The sequence below is a fragment of the Pholcus phalangioides genome, unplaced genomic scaffold (assembly GCF_987345545.1).
Source record: "Pholcus phalangioides strain wild (caught in Gottingen) unplaced genomic scaffold, Ppha-v1.0 ptg000007l_1, whole genome shotgun sequence".
NCBI lineage: Eukaryota > Metazoa > Arthropoda > Arachnida > Araneae > Pholcidae > Pholcus > Pholcus phalangioides.
Window position 1 is genome coordinate 46,236,905 of NW_028301600.1, and position 23,538 is coordinate 46,260,442.

The following is a 23,538-nucleotide window of genomic DNA, read 5'->3' on the forward strand; positions in this document are numbered from 1 at the left end:
CATAAATAAAATAACCAATTTTATCAATTCCAAGCATTATTTTTTCCCCTATTTCCTGGTTGTAAAAAAAAAATTAGACTTTTTTTTATATAGTCTAGACCAGTGTTTCTCAAAGTGGGCAATATCGCCCCCCGGTGGGCGATGGAATGGTCCTGGCGGGCGATAGAAGCTACGAGTATAACATAGGATCCTATGGGATGGCATGAGTCAGGGGGCGATGAGAGAAAAGAAATTTCGGAAGAAGGGGGCGATGGAACAAAAAGTGTTTGGGAAACTATGGTCTAGACTATATATCTCGCAGATACTCCTCTGAGGAACTTAAAGGCAGAGGAAATTTAGGCATTTTGGAATGTGCTGTGATTGTGTTTTGTAGCTAATGGTGAAGTTTGTTTATAAGGAATTCCTGTTATGTGTTTTCAAGAAGTGCTGATCTCCACAACATTTGAGCTGGTAATTAGATTTTAATATAGACTTTATCCTTGAATTCTGATCATTTATAAACTACCTTACACACTTGAAGATTTTACGTGCTGTTATACATGACAATAATATGATGCACTTTTGTATACTTTACGAAAGTCTGAATTTTTTAAGAATGCCTTATGTTTTTGTTTAATTGTACAATTATATGACAGTTAAAGAAATATTTTTCTGTTTCAGACTGTGATGGATAGAGTTGCTAGGTGCACAAAAACTACTGTTCTGTCAACCGTGGATGCTCATCTTGGCAAGCCTAAATTAGGTACATGTAGAGAGTTCAAAGTCAAAACGTACATAATTTCACCTGGTTAGTAATTTTCCATGATTTACTAATTTTTTTATTTGTGATGTATGCACTTTTATTTAATTAAAATGCAGTTATTAATTAGTTTTCATTTTGCTTTGTGAATTAGGGAAGACTAAAACATTGATGTTCTTAGATGGTTGCCCCACACAATTAGGGTGTACAATTTTACTCAGAGGTGGTTCTGCTGTTGAACTAAAAAAGGTTTCTACGTTTACTTTTAATTATTTCTTCATTTGAAATACTGTCACTCTCTAACTCAGCGGATCTCAATGTTTATTTTTTATTTTTATTTATTTTTTAAATGTGATCATCACGTATTCCCAAGAGATCTTTACGATCTGTCCAGGGAATAAATTATTGACTCTGGGAGCCCTTTTTAGTATATAATTTTCTATGACTCAGCTCCGTAGGCCTTTCTTGTTTTTATCAAAACAAGATAAACTCAAAAATATCAAATTTACTAATTTATATTATTTTCTTCAGGCAGCCCTGGGAAGTGCACACTGAGCCCCAAGGGTTCCACGGAGCACCGGTTGAGAACTGCTGCCCTAACTTATGAACAGGTTCTGTAAGTTATAATTCCTAACCAAACTGAGTACCTCAAGTTTGGACAGATGTGGGACAAAGAATTTGAAATTTTAATTTCATTCCCAGTATGATCACCTTTTTCACACTGTCTCCCTGCAGTTAAAAAAATCAGCACCATCAGCTAATATTCATATATATTGATTGCAATGACAAACAATAAATAGCTGTTCTAAAACCTTTTTGGGCAAACCATGTATACCTCTTGAAAGATGTCACTTGGCGAGTGGTTATCTAATCGACTTTCCATTTGCAGGATCTGGGTTTGGTCCCCAGTGCCAACTAGCGAAGCAGAGTTGTTTATATCAGGTTTTACAGGTTTGAGTTAAATTAACCATTTTATGATTAAATATTACATTGAAAAATAAAAACGATTAAATTAACAATAATATAGACAAAAAGAATTCAGGGAGAGAAAGATCCTGCTTTATTAAAAATGGTTAATTTACTGAAAATTATTTTTTTGGGAAATATAGATTGATATTTATAAAACTTATTGAAAAACTAAAGTATTTAACTTTTTTTTTTACTCAAGATTCTCTTGTTTTTCTTTTAGGTCAAAGCAATAGTGCAATACATGCTGTATGTTGCGTACAACTGGAAACTTGAACGCTCTTTTCTGATGGATGAATTTGCATTGCCTCCCTCTGAGCAAGTGAAAGACAGTCTTGACTCACCTGAAAATGAAGAACATTTATACTGTAATTCTGAAAATAAACCAGAAGAAATTCAAATTGAAGCAGCAAATGATTTTGAGCCTATAAATGATAGCAAAGAAAGAGTAAGAAATAAAGGTGATGATATCAACCATCGCTTGGCAGCAAAATGCATTGATGATTTTAGTGATCCCTTGCATTCTTATCTGCAGTCAGAAAGTGAGATATTTGTAACAGATTCATCTACTTTCGAAGTGAATTCTTTGCCAGTTGTAAATACATTCCGTAAACTCTTGGATGATATAATTCTTTGTTGCTCATTACATGTAAATGTGAACTTACCATATTTGGAAACTGAAACAGGAAAACATTGTCCTCTGAGAAAATTTTTCCCCAATCAAATTTTTTGGTCTGCTCATTTCCATAAAGAAAAAGAATCTACAATTTTACATTCAATGCAAGTAAATTTTGAAGATGATAATGAAGCATATGAAATTTCAGCATGTAACACAAACATTGAAATTGAACCACTTCCCCATTCTTTTATCACGTACAAATTTATTGATAAGTCCTTTTGTAAAACGTCAGATATCTTTTTGCTTTTGGCTGATTTTCGTGCACAAGGATGCTCCATTAAGTCTCTTTGTCCACATCAAATTTTATTGAAAGAAAGAGATAGAAAAAACTTGATAAACCACGGATATCATTACAAAGAAATTAAAAATAATCAACATGAGAATGCTGGTACAAGCTTGTTATGGGAAAGGAAGGTATTTATACTTTTGACTTTGATGTTTACATATTCTGACTTGCATTATTGTTGTGATTCGCATTAATTCTGGATACCAATAATTTTTGCATGGTATCCAGATTGCATTAATATTATTTATCACCAGGTTGATGCATTAGATCCATTTAACCATCAGAAGCTTGAAGTACTGTTTTGCAGTTATTCTTGTGCATCTAATAATGCTCCAAATTATTGTGTTAATCCATGGTGAGTTTATCATTTATTTATTATCAAACATTTATTTTATTAACATTATTCAGTCAGGATTCACCCCTATACATTATGAAGTTATAATATTTCATTATGTGCAATGTTCACACTTTTACCCAAATCTTTGAGGAAATATATCATTTCTATCCATTGAATCCAAGTAATTTTTGTACATTGTTAAAACATGTCAACAAAAATAGTTTTCATGTATCATCATTCTTCCTTAATGTTCCAAAGGGAAAAGCTTAAGCAATTCACCCCATTACTGTGATACCAAGTAGAAGATCACAAGTTGTGATTCATGAAGTGAAAAAGTATCTTGAAGAAATTGCCCTAGTGTTTCTAGAATAGTATTTAGAAATGGGGGTATGGGGCATCTGATACTGTTATCTGAGATAGGAATGAAAAATTTTTAATGATATATTTTTTGTTTTATAGAGCATATTTAGTTTTTAAGGGCATAGATGCATTTTTTATGGAACATTTTTTAGAAGTTTTTAGGGCATAAAATTCCTAGCCCTACTCATTAGCATATTTTAAAGTATTTATGTTCAGATCAATAACCTTTATTGTTTCTAGGGTTGTGAAGATGGATTTTTATGGTACTAATGACATTCCTCTTGGTGGATTTCTAGAAAAATATTGTTTCAGGTAATATTTATGACTCATCAACATGTTTGAAAGGTTTTTTTTGCCAATTATGGAAGTTGTATTCTAATATTCAAATAATTAATCATCGGGTAACAAGTCTAGATTTTGTTTGATATGCTTGTGTTTAAGGATCTTAACCTGATGATCAAGAACTTAAGTTACGATTGACTTCGTTTAACATATCTTAAAATTCTTAGATCAACATATGTGTGTCCAAGTCAGTCATGTGATACTCCAATGACTGGTCATGTAAGAAAATTTGTTCATGATTCCGGATGTGTTCGAATAGTTTTGCTTGAATACAGCAGTGGTGTACCGACAGGAGATAAAATTTTGATGTGGAGCTGGTGTTCCATTTGTAAACAGGTTAGTGTTGAAATTTTATGTACCTCTTTCATATACATATAGTTTTTATTTCTCATATATTTTGAAGTTCCTATATATATATGTTAATACACTCCATTAATACTGTTTTTCTCTTTACTTTTTCTACATTTTAGGCTAGTTCAGTTGTACCAATGTCTGAAGAAACGTATGCATTTTCATTTGCAAAATATTTAGAATTGAAATTCTATGCAAGCTCCTACCTTAGGCAAGGAACAAATGAGATGTGTAACCATTCTCTTCATCACTGCCACAATCAATATTTTGCTCACAAACAGATGGTTGCTATTTTTGAGTAATCATTTTTTATTGATTTATGTGTTTTCAAATTATTTAATACACATACAGTCAAGTTTCCATATACTTTAATCATTTCCATCCACCAAAAAAATTGCTATAAAGAAATAATTTTAATTATGAAGTAAATTAATAAGCTCTTTATGGCAAAAATTTAATTATATCAGATATATTATATAGAAGTTCATCATACATCTACTGTAATTTAATTTATTTTTTGTAATTTTTTTTTTTTTTTTTTTTGCAGGTACAATTCGATCATTGTTTGGGAAATTTTTTTGCCATCTCTTACAATTCCTATTCATGATGAAGCAATGACTGCTTCATCTGTAGTTGATCAGATCAAAAACATAGCCGTAAAGTAATTGGAATTTGTATATTTTATTTTCAATTGTACTTTGATCTATTCAAAATTCTACAGTTACTTGATGCTCATTCTCAAATATCATTCTTGATGTAGGGGTTTCGAAATATACAGCATTGTTTTGGAGAAACTTTTTGCATTTGAGCAACAGTATATTGCAAACAGCTGTGAAGATGCAATAAATATCATGATATCGCAACAAAAGGTATAGCAATAAAACACGTTCACATATAATAAAGCAAGACTGTCTGTATATGGGTTTTATTCAAATGATGTCATTTTCTGCTATTACTATGAAGGTTTCGACAGTTGGCTGATGTGAAGATAAATCCAGGAAAGAAAATTTAACTGCTCTTGCGAGGAATCAAACCCACATCCTCTCACTTGCTTAGGTCTGGCTCCGTTCAACACACACAGCTCTAAAAAGAGAGAATTCCTTGCCTTTGTAGTCTAGGGTGCTCACCAGGCAAGTGAGAAGATGTGGGTTTGATTCCCCTCAAGGGCAGTTGAATTTTCTTTCCTGGATTTATCTTCATATTGGCCAGCTGTCTAAACCTTTTTAGTTTCAAGATGGTTTTTAGAGTTTTGATGTTTCTGTTGTTCTATTTATGTATCTGGTTTTTTCTTCAGGCAGAAATGAGTGCATTTCGAGAAAAAATAGAACAAATACAACTGCGATTGACATCACCTACACTGGAAAATATGCGAATGTGTGTGTTTGAAATTCCAGAAAAGTATATGAAAAAAGGTTAGCTGTTTTGCTAAATAGATTGTCATGCAGTAATTTAATTAGTGCATTAAAAAATCTTATTCCTTCATGTGCATGCTTTTTATTATATAGGTATATGCAACTTCATGTGGAAAGTTGAAGATCAAGTCACTCTCTTGAAATATCATGTTGCAGAAGCAGTCCAACTTTGGAATACCAGGTATTCACAATCTAGTCAACAAATTACCAAACTCGGTAAAACTTTTCTGTGTGTCTATTCAATTTTTGTTTTTTATTCAATGTTTCAAAACTATTTACAGTGCTCGCTCTCAAATCTCAATTTATAGAAATTTAAATCTACTCCCCATAAGACATAACGCCATCTACCGAATCATACTCTACATATATTGTAATAAATCAATATGCACTCAAAAAGAGTCCATATCACTGAGAACACCAAATGAAATTTACTGCATACCTTCATTTAGAAAAGAAATATTTCGCAAACATTTTTACTACCTTGCTCCTAAACTATTTAATGCTTTACCATTGGTAATACAGAATTTATCTAAGTTTGCATCATTTAAAAAAATCACTTTTTGAATTTCTAATAGCAATAGACGATATTGATGTATATTTTCAATTATAAAAGCAAATTATATTATTATCAATATGCCTGTAGTTGCCTCATACAAATTTTTATTGTATCAAATGCTACTGTGTGTGTTATGTGAACACGTATTTCAATATAATTCTTACAAAAATTTATCCAAAATCATTGTATTATTTAACTTTATTGTTTATTATAACTTTTGTGTTATTTTTTTGTTTCTTTCGTCTTTACTTTTAATGAGTTGCTCTGTACAGGCTCAGGCTTCTAGACAACAAACATTGAGATTTGACTGTTTTATGTATTATTTAACTTTGGAAACAAATAAATAAATTTGGAAATATTAAAAAATATATATATATTGTGGTGTCTCTGGGGGACTGCAATGACAACAATGAGAAAATGTAAACCATCCTCATTTGTTACCTGTTTTATGTAATTCCATTTACACAGTAGAAATACTAACTATGACCAAAGTTAACACCCATTGGGGGCGCGGTAACCCAGGTAGATAAGATACTCGCCTAGAGTACCAAAGGATGTGCAGAGGTGTCGCGAGTTTGATACCCGGTTCGTCCTTGTCAGAAAACTTTCCTGACACAGGGGTACAACAGAAACAGTGACATGACAACAGAAAAAATTGCTACCGCAGGGAGTCCCCCATCGAGGGGTTAGCACCAGGGTTTAAGCTACGGTCGCTTTTTTCGCAAAATGCGAAAGAAAACCATAGAATGCGAAAAAAGTAGCAACAACTTTCACAAAAATGCGTACAGGAGGTACGCAACGAGTAGACGTCCAACCATCAATCATTACATTAGCATTCAGGGGCGTAGCCAAAAATTTCGTTCGGGGGGGACCAAACTATTAGAACAATAGATTTGGCTATCTTTTTCCCTTTTTTCGGCCATTTTTTCACGTTTCGGGGGGGGGGGAACCAGACCCCATCCCTACGCCCTTGTTAGCATTGCAGCATTTTGCTAAAGCTTTTCCACCCTTTTTCGCTTTTTTGCGAAAGGAATTTTTTATCCAGCTTAAACCCTGTACCAATCCCTCGACGAGTATAAAAAACAAGCCTGCCGTTCGGAATCAGCAATAAATTGTAGGTCCCATTCTAATTAGCCCTCGTGTGCAGAAAATGACCGTGGTGCGACAAAAATGATCAAATGATTAACACCTATTGGCCATGAAAAATTTCATTTGCATACTTTGTATGAAAGAATCTGTATGCAAAATTTTGAGGTGATCTCTAAATATATTTTAGCATGTGTAATTTTTTTACAAAAGAGTATTTATACAAGGATGACGTCACTCTACGCTACCATACGAAGGTTTTTTAACAACTGGCTGTTGCGAAGATATATGTTGGAAAGAGAGAAAATTCAACTGCCGCTGCGGGGAATCAAACCCACGTCCTTTCACTTTCCAGGTGAACGCCCTAGACCACTAGACTACAGAGGCACCGAATGTCCATGTACGGTCCCTTTCTGTGTACACGAGCTCCAAGGAAAGATTGAGAGATTCTGTGCGTCTGTAGTCTAGTGGTCTAGGGTGTTCACCCAGAAAGTGAAAGGACGTAGGTTCGATTCCCCCCAGGGGCAGTTGAATTTTCTCTCTTTCCAAAATATATCTTCGCAACAGCCAGTTGTTAAAAAACCTTCGTATGGTAGCGTAGAGTGACATCATCCTTGTATAAGTCGCCATCTGGTGGCAGCACCAGCAGTTGTGAGCTTGGCCTGAGTCCGGTCCGGCCGTCCATGTACGGTACCTTTCAGTGTACACGAGCTCCAAGGAAAGATTGAGAGATTCGGTGCCTCTGTAGTCTAGTGGTCTAGGGCGTTCACCCGGAAAGTGAAAGGACGTGGGTTCGATTCCCCGCAGGGGCAGTTGAATTTTTTCTCTTTCCAAAATATGTCTTCGCAACAGCCAGTTGTTAAAAAACCTTCGAAAAGAGTATTTGTCTGTTATTAGTGTTAAAGTATAGCAATTTAGTTATCTTCATAAATTATACATTTGGATGAATTTGACCCTAATAATTCATGCAACTGGTTATCCAATGTTTGGAGAATTTTGGATGAGACTGGCTTCAGTTTTCTCAAGTTTATACATGATGCGTCTGTCTTTAAACATTTTTTCCCTCGTGTAATCTTAACACTGAAAGATCAGAGTTACCGGTCCAATATGGCTAAAATATGTGCGGCGGTTTACCTCCCAGTTTACAAAAGCATAAAAACAAATTTTGAAATCCAGCCGTATCTCCTCTCCTCAACAGGAATCCATATAAAATGATTGATAATCCAACTACGTTTTGGCATCATTTATTTTAGTAAAAATAAAATCTGCTCAAATGTGGATTCACAGATTGCACATTTTGCAACATGGAGGTAATTGAGACCTGTTTCATATTTTGCTAACGCGCCCTGCTTTACCTTACTTTTTATACTTTGTAATTTTTAGTTTGTGTTCTTACTTATTTGTATCTTGTTTTTACTTTATATCTTGTCTTTATTAATTTATACTTCATAATTCTATGTTTTTAATAATATCGCAGCTCTATTGTAATTGCCACCATATTTGTGTTGTCATGGATCCATGCACTCATATAGAGTGCATTTTCTAGGACAGGTCTCAACTGACGATATAGTAACCTACCTTAATGTGTGACCGCACAATTAATTATAACAGTATCTTTTGTTTTTCCATGCCATTTGTAATTTTCTTCCTTTGTTTGACTGATTCCCCATACACAATCTTCCAGACATTATTTGCTTGAGTCTTTTGTTTATTTTATTGTGCACATGTAAATAGTTTTGTACTTAGTAATTTTTAGTTTGTGTTCTTACTTATTTGTATCTTGTTTTTACTTTATATCTTGTCTATACTAATTTATACTTCCTAATTCTATGTTTTTAATAATATCGCAGTTCTATTGTAATTGCCACCATATTTGTGTTGTCATGGGTCCATGCACCCAAACAAATAAAGATTTGATTCAATTTAGTTATCTTCGAATAAAAAATGAACATCGTACAGTTCAGTTTGTTATAACTTTTTCTTCTTTCTTTGTAGAATTCAAGATTTTATAATAAATGCAAGAAAAAAAGAAGAGAAAGCATCAAAACCTTTGTTACTCACAAAAACATCTGAGGTAATTAAATATAGCTAAACCTGTATCTCAAAACTGACAGGACCATAAAAAATTTTGAAGATAGTTTTTTGAGAAAATGGTTTTTTTTTGTAAGAATGGAAAAAAAAACATTACAGAAATGGTAAAAAATTTGATTTATAAAAACTAAATAATACCATACTATATTTTACTTTATACTGATGAAATTATTGGTTAAGTTACACAATCAATGTTCAATCACACTATATGCAAACAGTAAAATATGTTGGGACTTTTTTTTGTTCAACTCAAATTTTATTTACATACCTTATTTAAGGGGCCACATACCTCTTAACATGGGAAAAAGTTAAAATATCATAAAAAATACTATTTAACCATTAATTTATTAGAACATTTTTTCACATATTTGATTAAATATGCTGTCATAAAATTTTACATGTCTCTAATACTTAATTTTTTAAAAATTTCTCAAAAAATACATTAAAAACAACTTGCACACATGATAAAATGGCATGACATCAATGTAAATGTACAATATTGAAATTCAGAATGAAGAAAACGATTCATTTCATAAAATGAACTAAAATATTTCGGATCCATTCATAAATATTTGATTTATAAAAAGAATAAAATTATTATATTTTTTTGAATTTTTGAAAATTTAAGTTTTAAATAAGAATGAGTCAATGCAATTTCAATCTTTTAGTTCACTTTATGAAATTAACCATTTTCTTCATTTTAATTTTAATATTGTATGGTTACATTGATGCCAATCGATTCAAGCTTTTTTCAATGTGTTTTTTTTTACATTAAAAAAAAATTAAGTATTAGATATGTAAAATTTTATACCAGCATAGGATAGCATATTTAATTAAAAACATGTGAAAAAAAAATTCTATTAAATCAATGGTTAAATAGTATTTTTAATGATATTTTAACTTTTCCCCATGTTAAGAGGTATGTGACCTCTTAAAATAATCTGTAAACTTAGATTGATTCATATTTTTTGCTTTTTGAGCCTTCATAATTTCATCTATACTAGCAAGAGCTGAAAATATTTTATGCCTATATTTTCAGATTGCTTAGTAAAATGATGCAGCATTTTTACAGTATGTGTTTCATTTTTCACTGTTACTTTTTTCTAATTTCTCTCGAGCATCTTTTTCTACATTTTGTCATCCAAGTGTACCATACATTCAGCAATAATTTTGGTATTATTCAAGGCTCTGCAAGTTTGTAGTGAACTTGTCCATATATATATATATTTTCACAAAATAAAATTTCTAGATTCAACTTTTTTAGTAATGCTCCAATGTTTTGAATTCATCTTCAACATTGTTATGAGAATCGTTGAAATTCGAGTGAACAACCAGATCTGATCCTTCATCACTTAGACGACTGGTTCCAAACCTGCAGCTTTCTTGAAGCAATTTTGAATTATCTGTTGGCTGACTTTTTGCCATACTGAACAAGCCATCCATATGGCATCCACCCATTATCAATCATAATATCCGCCCATGATTGACAAGGTCCATCAGCACAATGGGCTATAATACGAATAATCCTTTCTTTTCACCTTCAGAGAAAAGCCAGATTTGCGTGAAAGAAAAGTAATTTCCTTTTTTTTTACTATCATTGGGCTTGGCCTTTGAGGTATTTTTTCGAAAATTACTTTAAGACAGAGAGGTGAAAATGCATTGATTTAGCACAGTAAATGCAAGGATTTTTTTCATTTTTAGAGAAATAGAGTTTTTGAGAAAGAGGGGTTCAACAGTATTTTAAATTTTAATTATAAATTAAATTTTAAAACTGATGTTGTAACATGTATATGCATATGTGCTCCTTTAAGTTGATGCACTTTTAAAGTTTGGGAAGATTGTTATTATTTGTTTGATGCTAAGAAATTTTCCTAAGAAGAGAGCTTAATATGTTTCAGAATCTCTGATTTACCTGAAGCATATAATAATAGCAAGGGCTGGAATTAACTGCATTTTAGTTTGGATGATCTCCACTATGAAAAAGATACTTTGCACTTTGGAAAATGGATACTTTCTACCAAGTATCTGTTATCATTATTACTAATTATTAATTGTTAAAAAAAAGAGAAATCATTAATTAATTAACAATGTCACACAGAGACAACAAGATATTGTGTGAACCAATATAAAGATAATCACCATAGTGAGAGTTGTGACTGCACCCTACAGTCATGGCCCTATGGGAGGCTTCCATACTCCGTCTACCACGTTTACAGTTGGGGGAATGACCCTCTAAAGCTCTTCAACTAAGAGTTCGATAGTGATAGTGCACGTCTTAAAGAATGGCACAAAAGAAATGATATTAAAACATAATATGATCAGTTATCATTATACAATGAGTTATCAATGAATTATGATTATAAATTAATAAGTGTCAGTAACTAATTAGTTTATGTTGGTTAGTTGATTTATTAAAAATAGGCTTTTACTGTTTGTAGTAAAATAATTAGTTAATTATCAAACTATAATTATTAAATCATTATAACTAGCAGAATTGATCAGGTATATGAATTTTAAAGGGGTGGAATTGATTGCGCTTTAGTTTGCATGATATCCACTATAAAATGAATACTCTGCACTTTAAATGTAAGTGCAAAGTATTAGTTTTAAAAAGAAAAGTATTTGAATTATAGTTCCATGTACCAAGTGCAAAGTATTTGAATTGAAATGCACGTAATATTACCCCTTAATAATATATCATATGTTGATAATTATTAACAACCATGTTTTTATATATTTTCATTCATATATATATTCTGCTGTATATCTTTTTCGTTTGCACATGGCTTTGTTTTTCTCTCCATAGAATGATGATGTAACTAGCAGTGGATTCGCTGCTACAAATTCTCCTGGAAAAGATTTTGGCCAATTGGAAGCAAAAACTACATTTAATACTTCTATACAAGTGAGAAACTCTGTGAAAGAACTCAAGAACAGCTCTTCTGTTCATTATTTGAAATCATTTAGTAGTATACCTTCACAAAATCTAAATGCTGCAAATACATCTTATCCTATGCTTTTCAAGAAACAGAGAGAGAAATCAAGAAATTTGTCAAAATGGATGGAGCGCTCTCTATCATTTGAAAGTATCCCTGAAAATATACCCATTCACACAAAATCTCCAAAGATGTTCAGAGCTTTCAGTGCACCAGCCAATCTTGTTTACGATCTAGATGATGCTATTATACCAACCCAGAGAGACAGAGAGCCAGAGAGAGAAAATGAAGGTTTTTTTTCATTAAATCTTTTGATTATCATTCAGTCTTTTGAAACCAATTGCAAAATTGCATAAAAATGTATTTTGCTGAAAAAAAAATTTAAATACATAATGCAGTATGAACATTGTACTTACAGAAATACTGTATATGGCAGATATACACTGTATTACTGTACAGTAATACCTTTACTTTCCTGTATATTCTCCCATTGAGAAAGCATGCAATGAAATTTAGAATAAGATAAAAAAATGTTTTTTCAATGTTTCCAGCAACATGATGAATTAAAACTTTGGTCAACATCTTCTTACAGATGACAAAAATAGCATTTCAAGTTCAGGCTCAAGCTACACCTATGGAGCAGCACCAGGAATATACGCAGGTTTGATGGTTCCAGAACCTGAAGAAAGCGAATCCTATGTTGTTTGCCACAAAGGTAGTAAATAACAAACCTGAATATACAGAGAAACAGATAGTACATTAAAAATGATTTAAGTGATTCAAGTAGCACATATATTATCCTCCAACCATGATATTCATGATTGCAGGATGAGGTCATAGTAGGTGTTCACGAACAGGGAATTTTCTGATTGGATGGGTGTGTCACAGGGCACAGTATCTCAGCTTGATAAGATACAGCGTGACGAGCCAACTGATCTAATGTACATGCATATATATGAATCGACATCATCGTGGTGCCCACCCCGAGCCTTAGTCTATCTCCATCTATAGATGAGATATTAACCTACTGGCTAAAAGATGTTATGAGGTATCACAACTTTATCTAATTAGTCCTCAGAGGCAGAACAGAAACAGCTATAAAATGACTGCAGAACACATTGATACTGCAGGAAGTCCCCCACTGAGAAGTTATTGCAGCAAATTCTTGGCAAGGCATATGAATAAAAAAAGTCATATGCTGCCATTCAGAATCTGCAATAAACCATAGGTCCTGGTCTAATTAACCTTTGTGTGCAGAAAATGGCTATGGTGTGATGAAAATGATGAAATTATTAAACAGTTAATCCTTCAAGATGGTTCAAAAATTCAAATGCCAAGGCCCTATTTGTAAAATTTAAATTTAAAAATAACTTTGTGCAGCTCTGCTGGAAATAATTTATATCTTTTTCAATTTTTTTATGTTATACAGTCAAATCATATTTTAAGGAATACCACTATAGCAAAAATCTCATTGTAATGAAAAATTTTCTAATCTTTAAATAAGTTTACATAGGAACAATGTATTGCAAATTCTGATATGAAATGAAAAATCTGATATAACAAATTTGAAAACAAGTCTTTGAAGATCAGCAAGAGAACATTCTAAAAATGATCTCGTAAAATCAGTTTTCAAGAATTAACTTACTGATGAACTGTTAGGAAAGAAGGGTTGTTCTGTAGCTTATTATTAGTTAACTTACTGAACTGTTGGGGAAGAAGGGTTGTTCTGTAGCTCATTATTAGTTAAGTTACGCAATCAAAATGTATGCAGATACACTGAAATACGTTCAAATTTTTTTTATTCAATTCAAATTGCATTTATATACCTTATTTAAAATAAACTAAGCTTAGATTGATGCATATTTTTTGCTCTTTGAGCCTTTACAATCTAAGTTCTATACTAACAAGAGAGCTGCAAATATTTTGGACCCTATCTTTTCAGTTTGCTCCAGAAAATGATACAACATTATTACAGTCTCCCCAGCAGGATGTTTGGCATACTGTTTTTAGTTCCTCTGAATTGTCTTTGGCTGTATTTTCATTACCCGAGTCTGCAATAATTTTGGTATTAGTCAAGGTATCGCAAGTTTGTAGTGACAACTGTCCATTTCCAAAAAATCAGACAATTGGATTTTTAGATTCAAGTTTTTTGGTAAAAATATAGACTTTGTTAAAGGGGTAATATGCACACTGACTGTAAGTATCACAACTGAATCTCCTGTATGTATATCTAGATATGCAAAGCTATACAAAGACTATGTACTTGTTGTTTACTTGTCTTGTTATTTAGTTTTATTTTCAATTTAAAATGAATGTTATTTTTATATCTCCAAATTTTTTGCTCATTCAGAGAAGCATGAGACAAAATATTATAATTTTGAATCTTCAAGAGGTCATGAGCGATCAAAATCAGAAGGTCATCAAATGGGCAGTGATTTCTTTTCCAAGTCTTCTGTAGAAAAAGGTAAAAAAGCTCTTGATTATTTTGATTTTTTTCACACATCTTTAGTGTTGGAGTTTTAATACAGGGTACATAAGAAATATCTTTAAAACTTCAATATTCAATTAAACCCAAAGTTAAGTTCTGTTGCTTGTACATGTTATCCCTTTAATTGGCAAAGAAAATTTTTTTTTGTGGTTATATAGAGCAAAAGAGGTGTCTTGAATATCATTATAGGGGGGGAAAATTATCTTTAATACATGGAAAAATATAGGATGTTGCCTGCAAGCAACATTACCAACCCAGTAGCAGTATTATAAAATGAAGCAAATGTTTCCTATAAACAAAATTGGCAAAATAATAAAACAAAGCATAAACAAATAAAACTTCAAGTTTTTTCTACGTGAAAAAATATACTCTAGGTACTACTAAATATATATATATATAATTTGAATATAATAAAGTAAATTTTTGAACACTTTACAGTTTGATATGGAAAGCTTTGAAACAGTTTCTATGTGGCACAAGACACTAAACTCTTTTAAAATTTGAGCAAAACAGTTGAACAAAAAATGGAAAAATTCATGGGAACAAAAAATTTCATATGAGTCAGCAAGTCTCGACAAATGTCTTGCTTCACCCAATCGAGTGTTCTGACATTCTGCTTTTGCTTTGCTTCTGTGAATGCACATTCTATGTAAGGAACTAGTTCCTGGAGGTTCATTGCTTTCCCCAAACTATAAAAGTATTTATTTTGTGTACAGAGAAGTGATATTGAAACTATATGGGTGGAGCTTGAAAACAAAAGACGTCATAAACTTATTGTTGGGGTTTGTTGCAATCTACCGAATAGGGAATCCAAACTGCATTGCCAAACTTTGTTGCAATCTACCGAATAGGGATCCAAACTGCATTGCCAAACTTTATGATGGAATTTCCTACATGTGTAAGCGTAAAAGGGTTGTAATACTAAGGGATTTTTCAATTACCCGGGTATAGATTGGGCGAATCTTTCAGCTAGAGATCAATATGAAGGGGACTTCCTTAAGTTGGTGCTCGATAATTTTTTGTATCAGCATGTATCAGAAGCCACTAGAGGTACTGCTATTTTGGATTTAGTTCTCACTAGTGAGGAAGATCTTGTTGAACATGTTTCTGTGGGGGACGAATTTTCTTCCAGTGATCATCGGGCCGTCAGTTTTCTCTAAGTTTTCTTCGGGTAAGGTTGATAACAAAAGACTGATTCCTTGTTTTCAGAGAACTACCTTTGATGTTTTGAGAGAAAAGTTAGAAGTTTTCAAAGATCGGTAGGAATCAGTCGGGGTGGTAAGTCAATGGGAAGAATTTAGTACGAAGCTGTCCTCTTTTTTGCACAACATTATACCTTTGTTCAAAAAAAGCTTGTTTGTACATCATGCCCCCTATGGTTCACGGATAGCGTCACCTTTATCTTAAAAAGAAAGGAACGTTCAGAGAGCATAAAAGATTATGAGGTGACCTGTCATTGTTTACTGAAAAAAGAAGGGCATTGAAGAAAGCAATAAAGGATAGTAAAAAGGAGTAGAATCTAGGTTGGCAGATAACATTGGCTCTAACCCAAAATCATTTTTAGGTACGTCAATAATAGATGTAAGGGGACAGTATGGAGCATGTCTTTTATCATTGACAGCTGCATGGTCACTCATTTTGGTTTGAACAACTCACATTTCTCTTATGAGTTTAATGGTGTCACTATCCTGGATGCAACTATAGGGTGACCGATTTGAGAATTCTCATTGACGAGCGGCTTAGGTTTTCTGAATATCGTTCAGCGGTGGTAAAAAAGCGAATAAAGAGAATGCGCGGTTTCATTTTCCAAAAGGTGTCTTCGCTTTCTCCCAAAGGGCATTGAAGAAAGCGATAAAGGGTAGTAAAAAGGAGTAGAATCTAGGTTGGCAGATAACATTGGCTCTGACCCAAAATCATTTTTTAGGTGCGTCAATAATAGATGTAAGGGGACAGTTGGTCCCCTCTTGATAGAAGGGTGTAAGGTCGAGAGCAATGTAGGAATGTGTAATGCTTTCAATTTCTAATAGAGAAAAGGTATTCAATGTACGGATGTTGCGTGAGATAATAAAATCCTCAACGATATTCAAGTGGAAGTTGTAGAGGTCCTAAATCTTCTAAAAAATATATGTGCAGGCCAAGCACCAGGACCAGATTATATCCAGATTATATTGAACAACCCACGTTTCTCTTACGAGTTGAATGGTGTCACTATCCCAGATGCAACTAGGGTGACCGATTTGGGAATTCTCTCATTGACGAGTGGCTTGGGTTTTCTGAATATTGTTCAGCAGTGGTAAAAAAAGCAAATAGAATACTCAATTTTATTTTCATAAAAGTGTCTTCATGTTCTAAAGTCATTCTGCTTTTCCGAGGCTTAGTTCGTCATGGACTGGAGTATGCTGTACGGTTTTGAAGACCATACGTATGGAGGAACATAGACTTGGTTGAAGGAGGTACAGAGAAGAGCTATGTGTGTGTGTCCTCGGTGGCACACATGGCTTGAGTTATGAAGAGAGACTTGATTTTTTTAATATGTTTACATTTGATGAACGCAGGTGTTGGGGCGATATGATCGAAATGTTCAAAATTTGCAACGGGATGGATAGGATCGACCATGAATTATTAATACGCCATTAATCAACTGCTTTTACAAGGGGACACCAGTATCGTTTGTTAAGGAACACTTCTAGGTTATGTTATTGCAGAGAATTCTTCTCTAATAGGGTTGTTAATTAATGGAATAGCTTACGTCCAATGGTCGTGAATTATAACACGATTGTCACATTTAAAAATTAGTACGATAGATATAGTGGGATGAATCGAAAAGCTATCCATATTTAGATGAGACAACCATCAATACATTTTATGGGCATTGTATAATATATTATCATGTATATATATGTTTATAGTTTTTGTAATTAAATTTTTAATTGGGTTGCTGTATTTTAAAAATATATGACATCCATATTTGTTATGGGCATCTTTTTCTCAGCCACCTTATTAGGAATTTTGCCTGTTGTGACCTTGTATTTACCCTGATGAAAAAAATCTCAAGCTGATCTGCAGCTCTGCTCACAAGTAGTGTAAAAGCACAACTCAACACTTCCCCAGAGAGGATGTTCAAGACATTCATGTACAGTTAAATAGTAATAGTAGAAGTATAAAAGCACTTGGGGTCAGTTTTTTCCTCCTAAAAAATGTTTTTCTTTTTAATTGGGACAATTTTTCTTTTAAGCGTCTTAAAAGTCTGCATTAGAAGCATGTTCAATTACTATCATTATTAAATTTATAAAACATTGTTTAATATTTTCACGTGAAAGTAACATAAAATATTGTACAAAGTTACTTCATCATTGCAATATAACCTGTCCATCATGCTCATAGCTGGCAATGTTGCTTACAAGCAATACATAAAATATATATGAATTGTATACTGTGGAATAGTGTAAAATTATCATTTATTGTTTGAAAACATAACTGTGTATCATTGTTTGGAAAATGCATTGATATTTCTTCTCCACACATGATATTTCACTATGGTATTTCACTGCAGAATTTTAGTGTTAATAATTGCCTTTGCTTGACTTATCAAAAAGTAAGAGACACTCATACTTTTCAGCCATTTACTGGCGATTGTAGAAACGTTACACACAGTTCACAAGTAAAAACTAAATTATCACAAAAAAATGAGTAACTTTGCCTGGTTTTAATTTACACAAAAATTGCCACGTTTTTAAGACAAATAAATCACACTGGTCGAATGGTCGACGCGTTTCGGCTCTTCAATGGAGAGCCGTCATCAGGACCTCGTGGTCAGAACTCACACGAATGAAGAGTGATGTTTACGTCTGGTCGTCCGAAGAGTTCGCCTTTGTATTTGCTGCGTCCGAGTGGTCTTTGGATGCGAATTGGGGAGCCATCTGTTGTAAAGTGTTGAAAGTTTTTTCACGACTGAGGTTAATAAAGCCTGTCCAAGCTGATTTCTTCTAGTACTAGAAGAAATCTAAATATTCGAGTTCTCGAACACCGAAAGCATGTTGAGAAGGGACGGACGGATAATTCGGCTATTGCCCAACACTGCTGGCAACATTCACATCATTTTGATTTTGACAAAGCATTTGTTTTTAAAAAAGCAACACACAATTCGGAATTGAATTTTCTCGAGGGATATTTCATCAGAACATGCCAGAATTTCCTCGTTAATGATGGAAGAAACACACCACCTATTTCGTCAGCTTGGACAGGCTTTATTAACCTCAGTCGTGAAAAAACTTTCAACACTTTACAACAGATGGCTCCCCAATTCGCATCCAAAGACCACTCGGACGCAGCAAATACAAAGGCGAACTCTTCGGACGACCAGACGTAAACATCACTCTTCATTCGTGTGAGTTCTGACCACGAGGTCCTGATGACGGCTCTCCATTGAAGAGCCGAAACGCGTCGACCATTCGACCAGTGTGATTTATTTGTCTTAAAAACGTGGCAATTTTTGTGTAAAATAAAAACTAAATGTTTATGAGTTGCTCAGAAGCCTCAATGCCAAAACTAGCTCAAAATATAAAATTCCTTTGTTTGAAAAATGTCAGAAAACCATGTTGCTTTTGAGAGTAATGATGCCATAAAAAAAGTTATTGTCAAAGTATCAAAAATGTTTTTTAGAAAAATGTGTATTTAGATATGGAGTAGATATTTTTTTTAATTTTGGAACTCTCTCTCTCTCTCTCTTATGTTTTGAATAACCCTTGTATTCAAGTATTTATGAGAGGTTTAGCATAATAAAAAAATGTAACTTTTGTATATATATATATGAGTTCTGCTTACTTCCTTTAGATGGTAAATAACCTTGTGATATTTTATTAACAGCCGTGTTCAACGACAGAGTTTAACTGCAATCGCAGGTTAAAGGATTAGAGATCAACACAGATTGGTTAAAATCCTGAATTTAACCAATCAGTTTCGATCTCTGATCCGCTAACCTGCGATTGTAGTTACTCTGTCAGTGAATACAGCCGTAAGTATACAAGTTATATTAAAATATTGATTTCTGTTTTAGGCTGGGATTACATTAAAAGTTTTCTAAAAGTTTTTTTATAAAATTTGAAAAATTCAACCAGTAAGATTATGGGTTGCATTTGCTCGAATGTAACCTATGAGCTTTATTGGTTGGACTATTCAAGTTTTATAAAAGGGACTTTATCAAACTTTTATAGTGTAATCTCGGCCTTAAACAGACACACTAGGAATATTTTGCTGTCTGTAACTTTAAATACTTGAAATGCTTGTTACTCACAAAGGTGCTTCCATATTTGTTATCTAAAATGTGTGAAAATAATTTTTATCTGGTGTTTTCCTTGAATGTGCTTATGATATGTAGTAGGTATTTGTTATTATACACTGTGTTTTAAAATTCATGGTACCGATGTTAAAGGATGACAGAATGCAACTTGACAAGCACCAATCACCCTACAATGCATGCTTTGAATTCAAGCAGTGAAGTACTGGAGGATGGTATTTGCTGTGTGGAGTCACAAAAAGATGATTATTACAGCAACTATACATGGCATTATCACGCTCCTTGCATATCCTGAATCCTGCATGACATTCACAAAGGAGCCTCTTTCGAAGAGTTTCTGATGTAATCACTGGAAGGTTCTCTGATCTGTCATACTTCTTGTTCGCAAGAGTTCTCGGTATAATCTTTGGGCTTTCCTTGCATTTGTGTCTGCAGCTTCAGCTTCACAGCACAAATGGCAGCAGTTACTGTGAACAAAATGTTTATTGCATTCGCTAGGAAGGTTCCTCTCTATGTTTCACTGCTTTAGTTTCAAGCGTTCATGTTGGTGATTTATACCTGTCCTGCTGTGTTTTATCACTCCTTCCCTTAATGTTCTTATCAACACCCTGTATAAATTTATCATTATATTATAAGTTAATTTCATTTATTATCATAAAATACCCAGAGTATATCCAATGTTTATTGCAGATGATAATTCCAAGTCTGAAAAGAAAGAACGTACTGTTAAAACCTTATTTAGTCAACTTCTATCTAGCTCTGAAGTTACTCCTATTCAACAGCCTTTTCCACCAACACAGCATATAATAAAATCTAGAAATGAGAAAGATCTGGTGAGTTTTATTTAAAAAAGTTCAAAAATTTTTATCCTTGAAAACTTCGGTCTGAAACAGCGCAGCCCATTCAGGGTGAATCTAACCTTTTCTGCGGGTTGTGAATGAAATGGGTGATAGACAAGCCCAAGTGGATCATGAAACAAACTTTGCTAATCTTTCAGCACTAGTAGCTCGTCATTAAGACTAGATATTTTGGTGAAATCAGTGTCATCAGTGCATTTTTTCTGCTCTTTTCAAATGTGTGCTTAGTTTGCATATAGGTCTTTCAGAAACTTCACAAATTCTGTTTTTTTTAGACTTGACACTTTTTTTTTCCATAATTGATTATCCATCATAACTCGAAAATGGTTTGGGCGCAGTAGCCCAGGTCGATAAGATACTCAGCTAAAAGTACCAAAGGATGTTTATAGGTGTCGCGAGTTTGATACCCGGTTCGTCCTTGTCAGAAAACTTTCCTGACATGGGTACAACAGAAACAGCAACATGACCACAGAAAAAATTGCTACCACAGGAAGTCCCACATCGAGGGGTTAGGGCACCAACCTCTCGATGGGTATAAAAAGACAAGCCTATGCCCTTCGGAATCGGCAATAAATTTTAGATTCCAGTCTAGCCCTTGTGTGCAAAAAATGACAGTGGTGTGACAAAAATGATCAAAAATGGTTTGAGATAGAACAGGGTTAGTGGGGTGTTTCATGATCCACTTGGGCTCATCTATTACCTTCTTACATTTGGCAGAATAGGTCGGGTTCACCCTGTATACAAGGGAAATGTATGTTTGAATTGTTGTTTAAAGGGGATACACTGCAAAAGAGAGATTTATTTCCTATATGGGTACCTACTGTAATAAAATATTCCACTTCATTTCTGTGAATGGATGCTACTGAATAAAATCAATTTTAATTCTGGGGGTGGGGGGGGAGCCATTTGGAAGGAGGAGCAAGTTTGACAGGTTTTATTCATAATGGGAGCCAATGTTATCCAGTAATGGCTTATGTACTCTCATTTGACCCATTTCATAATTTCAAGTGACCCGCTTGAGTTCCAAAAATAAAGTATAAATATATTCAGGTGTACAAAGTATATAACCAAAAACTTCTTCTTAATACACACATTTTGGTTGATTTTGACCCGCAACCAAAAAAGGTTGTCATCCCTTGATCTAGAAGGTTGTAGAAGATACGAGTATAACACATGATCCAATATGAGTATCATATTTCTTTTTAATTGTGTCAATTGTGGTATGATTCATGACACCCAAGGGTAAGTTATTCCGTTTCAAGTACTGTGAAAAAGATTGTGTTCATATTATCAATTCTAATTTTTTTTTTTTCATAATTTTTTTTACCTTTAGATGATTCCAGTTATAGTCTACGAGGATGAGCCTAGTTCAATAATCGCTTATACATTAGCATCTGCAGAATATGAGCAAAAACTGCAAGAAGTTAGGGTCAATGTCAGCACAGCTCATAATTCAAGTCAAAAAGATAGTCAAACTTCCAGGTTAGACAATTTTTTTTAGTTTAGTATTAGTGGAAACAATTTGTTTTGGTTTATACAAATAAAATCAAGTCTAACAATCATATTCACCAACACAGTTTAAACTGCAATCGCAGGTGAAAGGATTGAAGATCAAAACGGATTGGTTAAATTGAGGATTTTAACCAATCCGTGTCGATTGCTAATCGTTTAACCTGCGATTGTAGTTTAAACTCTGTTGGTGAATATGGCCGTTAACTTTTCATCAATTTAAAGAGAGGTTCCTACATTAAATTATTATTTTTGTAACATATATTTATATTATTTTTATAATATATATTAACATTCTAAATTTTCTATTCAACAAACATTACCAAAAAATATCAAATATAGGTATATGTAGGTGTTCTCATCTGAGAAAGTGTCATGCTGAATTGTTGTAGTAAGTTCCATATTTTCAAAAAAATATTCAGCAGTTAAGATTTCCTATTTTAATGAGGTGATCTTTTCCCATAAATGTCTGTTTCAAGATTAGTTTGATTCTAGTTCATGTTTATGGATTACAAATCGCAAATACCAAGGGTGGCTTGAGACATCCTGGTTCTCCTCAGGCATATAAGCTGCACTGGTAAAATAACCTAGAAAACTTGCAGATTTGTAAATGGCGCACTGAGCATTAATAAAAAATTAGTTTTCTTAGCAAATCATTCCATCCAATACATTGTTTCAATTTCACAGACATAACATGTTTCTGAATTTTTGTATATATTCCCCCCCCCCCCCCCCCGATTTGTTGCCCCGTGTGGCCACACAGAGATTATAACTCCTCATACCAAAAGACTTACTGCTATGAAATCAGAAAATTTTGTATCATCCTTAGACTGCAACTTAGCAAACACATTTATAAAAATTTTGATACCAATACTGATTTTCTAGTCACCATGTGCCTGAGATTTGTCAAGCCCCGTCTTTGGCTATGATGCCTGTGCACAATGTCATGTAATGCTGTATAGCCTATTCTTAGTAAACCTTAATGTAAACTTATCATTTCTTTATTTTCTGTTTTTATTCATCAGTTTGGTATATAAATATGTGCTGAGATCACAGTGGTTTGATTTTAATTCATTGCAAATCTACTGCTAGAAACTGAGTTCTTCAAGTTTTGCATGCCAGTGTAAACAATTAGTATTCGCCTAATTTTGGCTTTATAAAATATTTACATACAACAAACATATATCCTTTGGCTGTTATTTCTTCAACCTGCGTAATGTTTTGTCAAATTAATATGAGAGTCAATT

The 23,538-nt window shown here is 33.3% G+C and overlaps 1 protein-coding gene and 1 non-coding gene across 3 annotated transcripts in view; both read left to right on the forward strand.

Annotated features, from left to right (window-relative positions):
* The window catches only part of fab1 (1-phosphatidylinositol 3-phosphate 5-kinase fab1), a 92,652-nt gene that overhangs the window by 65,248 nt on the left and 3,866 nt on the right, over positions 1 to 23,538 (forward strand). For both annotated transcript variants that reach the window (XM_089233360.1, XM_089233359.1), the window contains 17 exons: positions 661 to 787; positions 894 to 988; positions 1,929 to 2,798; positions 2,925 to 3,025; positions 3,608 to 3,679; positions 3,877 to 4,045; positions 4,180 to 4,358; positions 4,608 to 4,721; positions 4,821 to 4,929; positions 5,355 to 5,472; positions 5,566 to 5,653; positions 9,110 to 9,188; positions 12,012 to 12,432; positions 12,734 to 12,856; positions 14,492 to 14,605; positions 20,616 to 20,758; positions 22,116 to 22,264. In XM_089233360.1, coding sequence (XP_089089486.1) covers positions 661 to 787; positions 894 to 988; positions 1,929 to 2,798; positions 2,925 to 3,025; positions 3,608 to 3,679; positions 3,877 to 4,045; positions 4,180 to 4,358; positions 4,608 to 4,721; positions 4,821 to 4,929; positions 5,355 to 5,472; positions 5,566 to 5,653; positions 9,110 to 9,188; positions 12,012 to 12,432; positions 12,734 to 12,856; positions 14,492 to 14,605; positions 20,616 to 20,758; positions 22,116 to 22,264 — 3,071 coding nt within the window. The remainder of the gene's footprint in view (positions 1 to 660; positions 788 to 893; positions 989 to 1,928; positions 2,799 to 2,924; positions 3,026 to 3,607; positions 3,680 to 3,876; positions 4,046 to 4,179; positions 4,359 to 4,607; positions 4,722 to 4,820; positions 4,930 to 5,354; positions 5,473 to 5,565; positions 5,654 to 9,109; positions 9,189 to 12,011; positions 12,433 to 12,733; positions 12,857 to 14,491; positions 14,606 to 20,615; positions 20,759 to 22,115; positions 22,265 to 23,538) is intronic.
* TRNAS-GGA (transfer RNA serine (anticodon GGA)) lies at positions 7,853 to 7,926 on the forward strand. The gene has a single exon. It is a non-coding gene; the product is annotated as a tRNA-Ser (tRNA).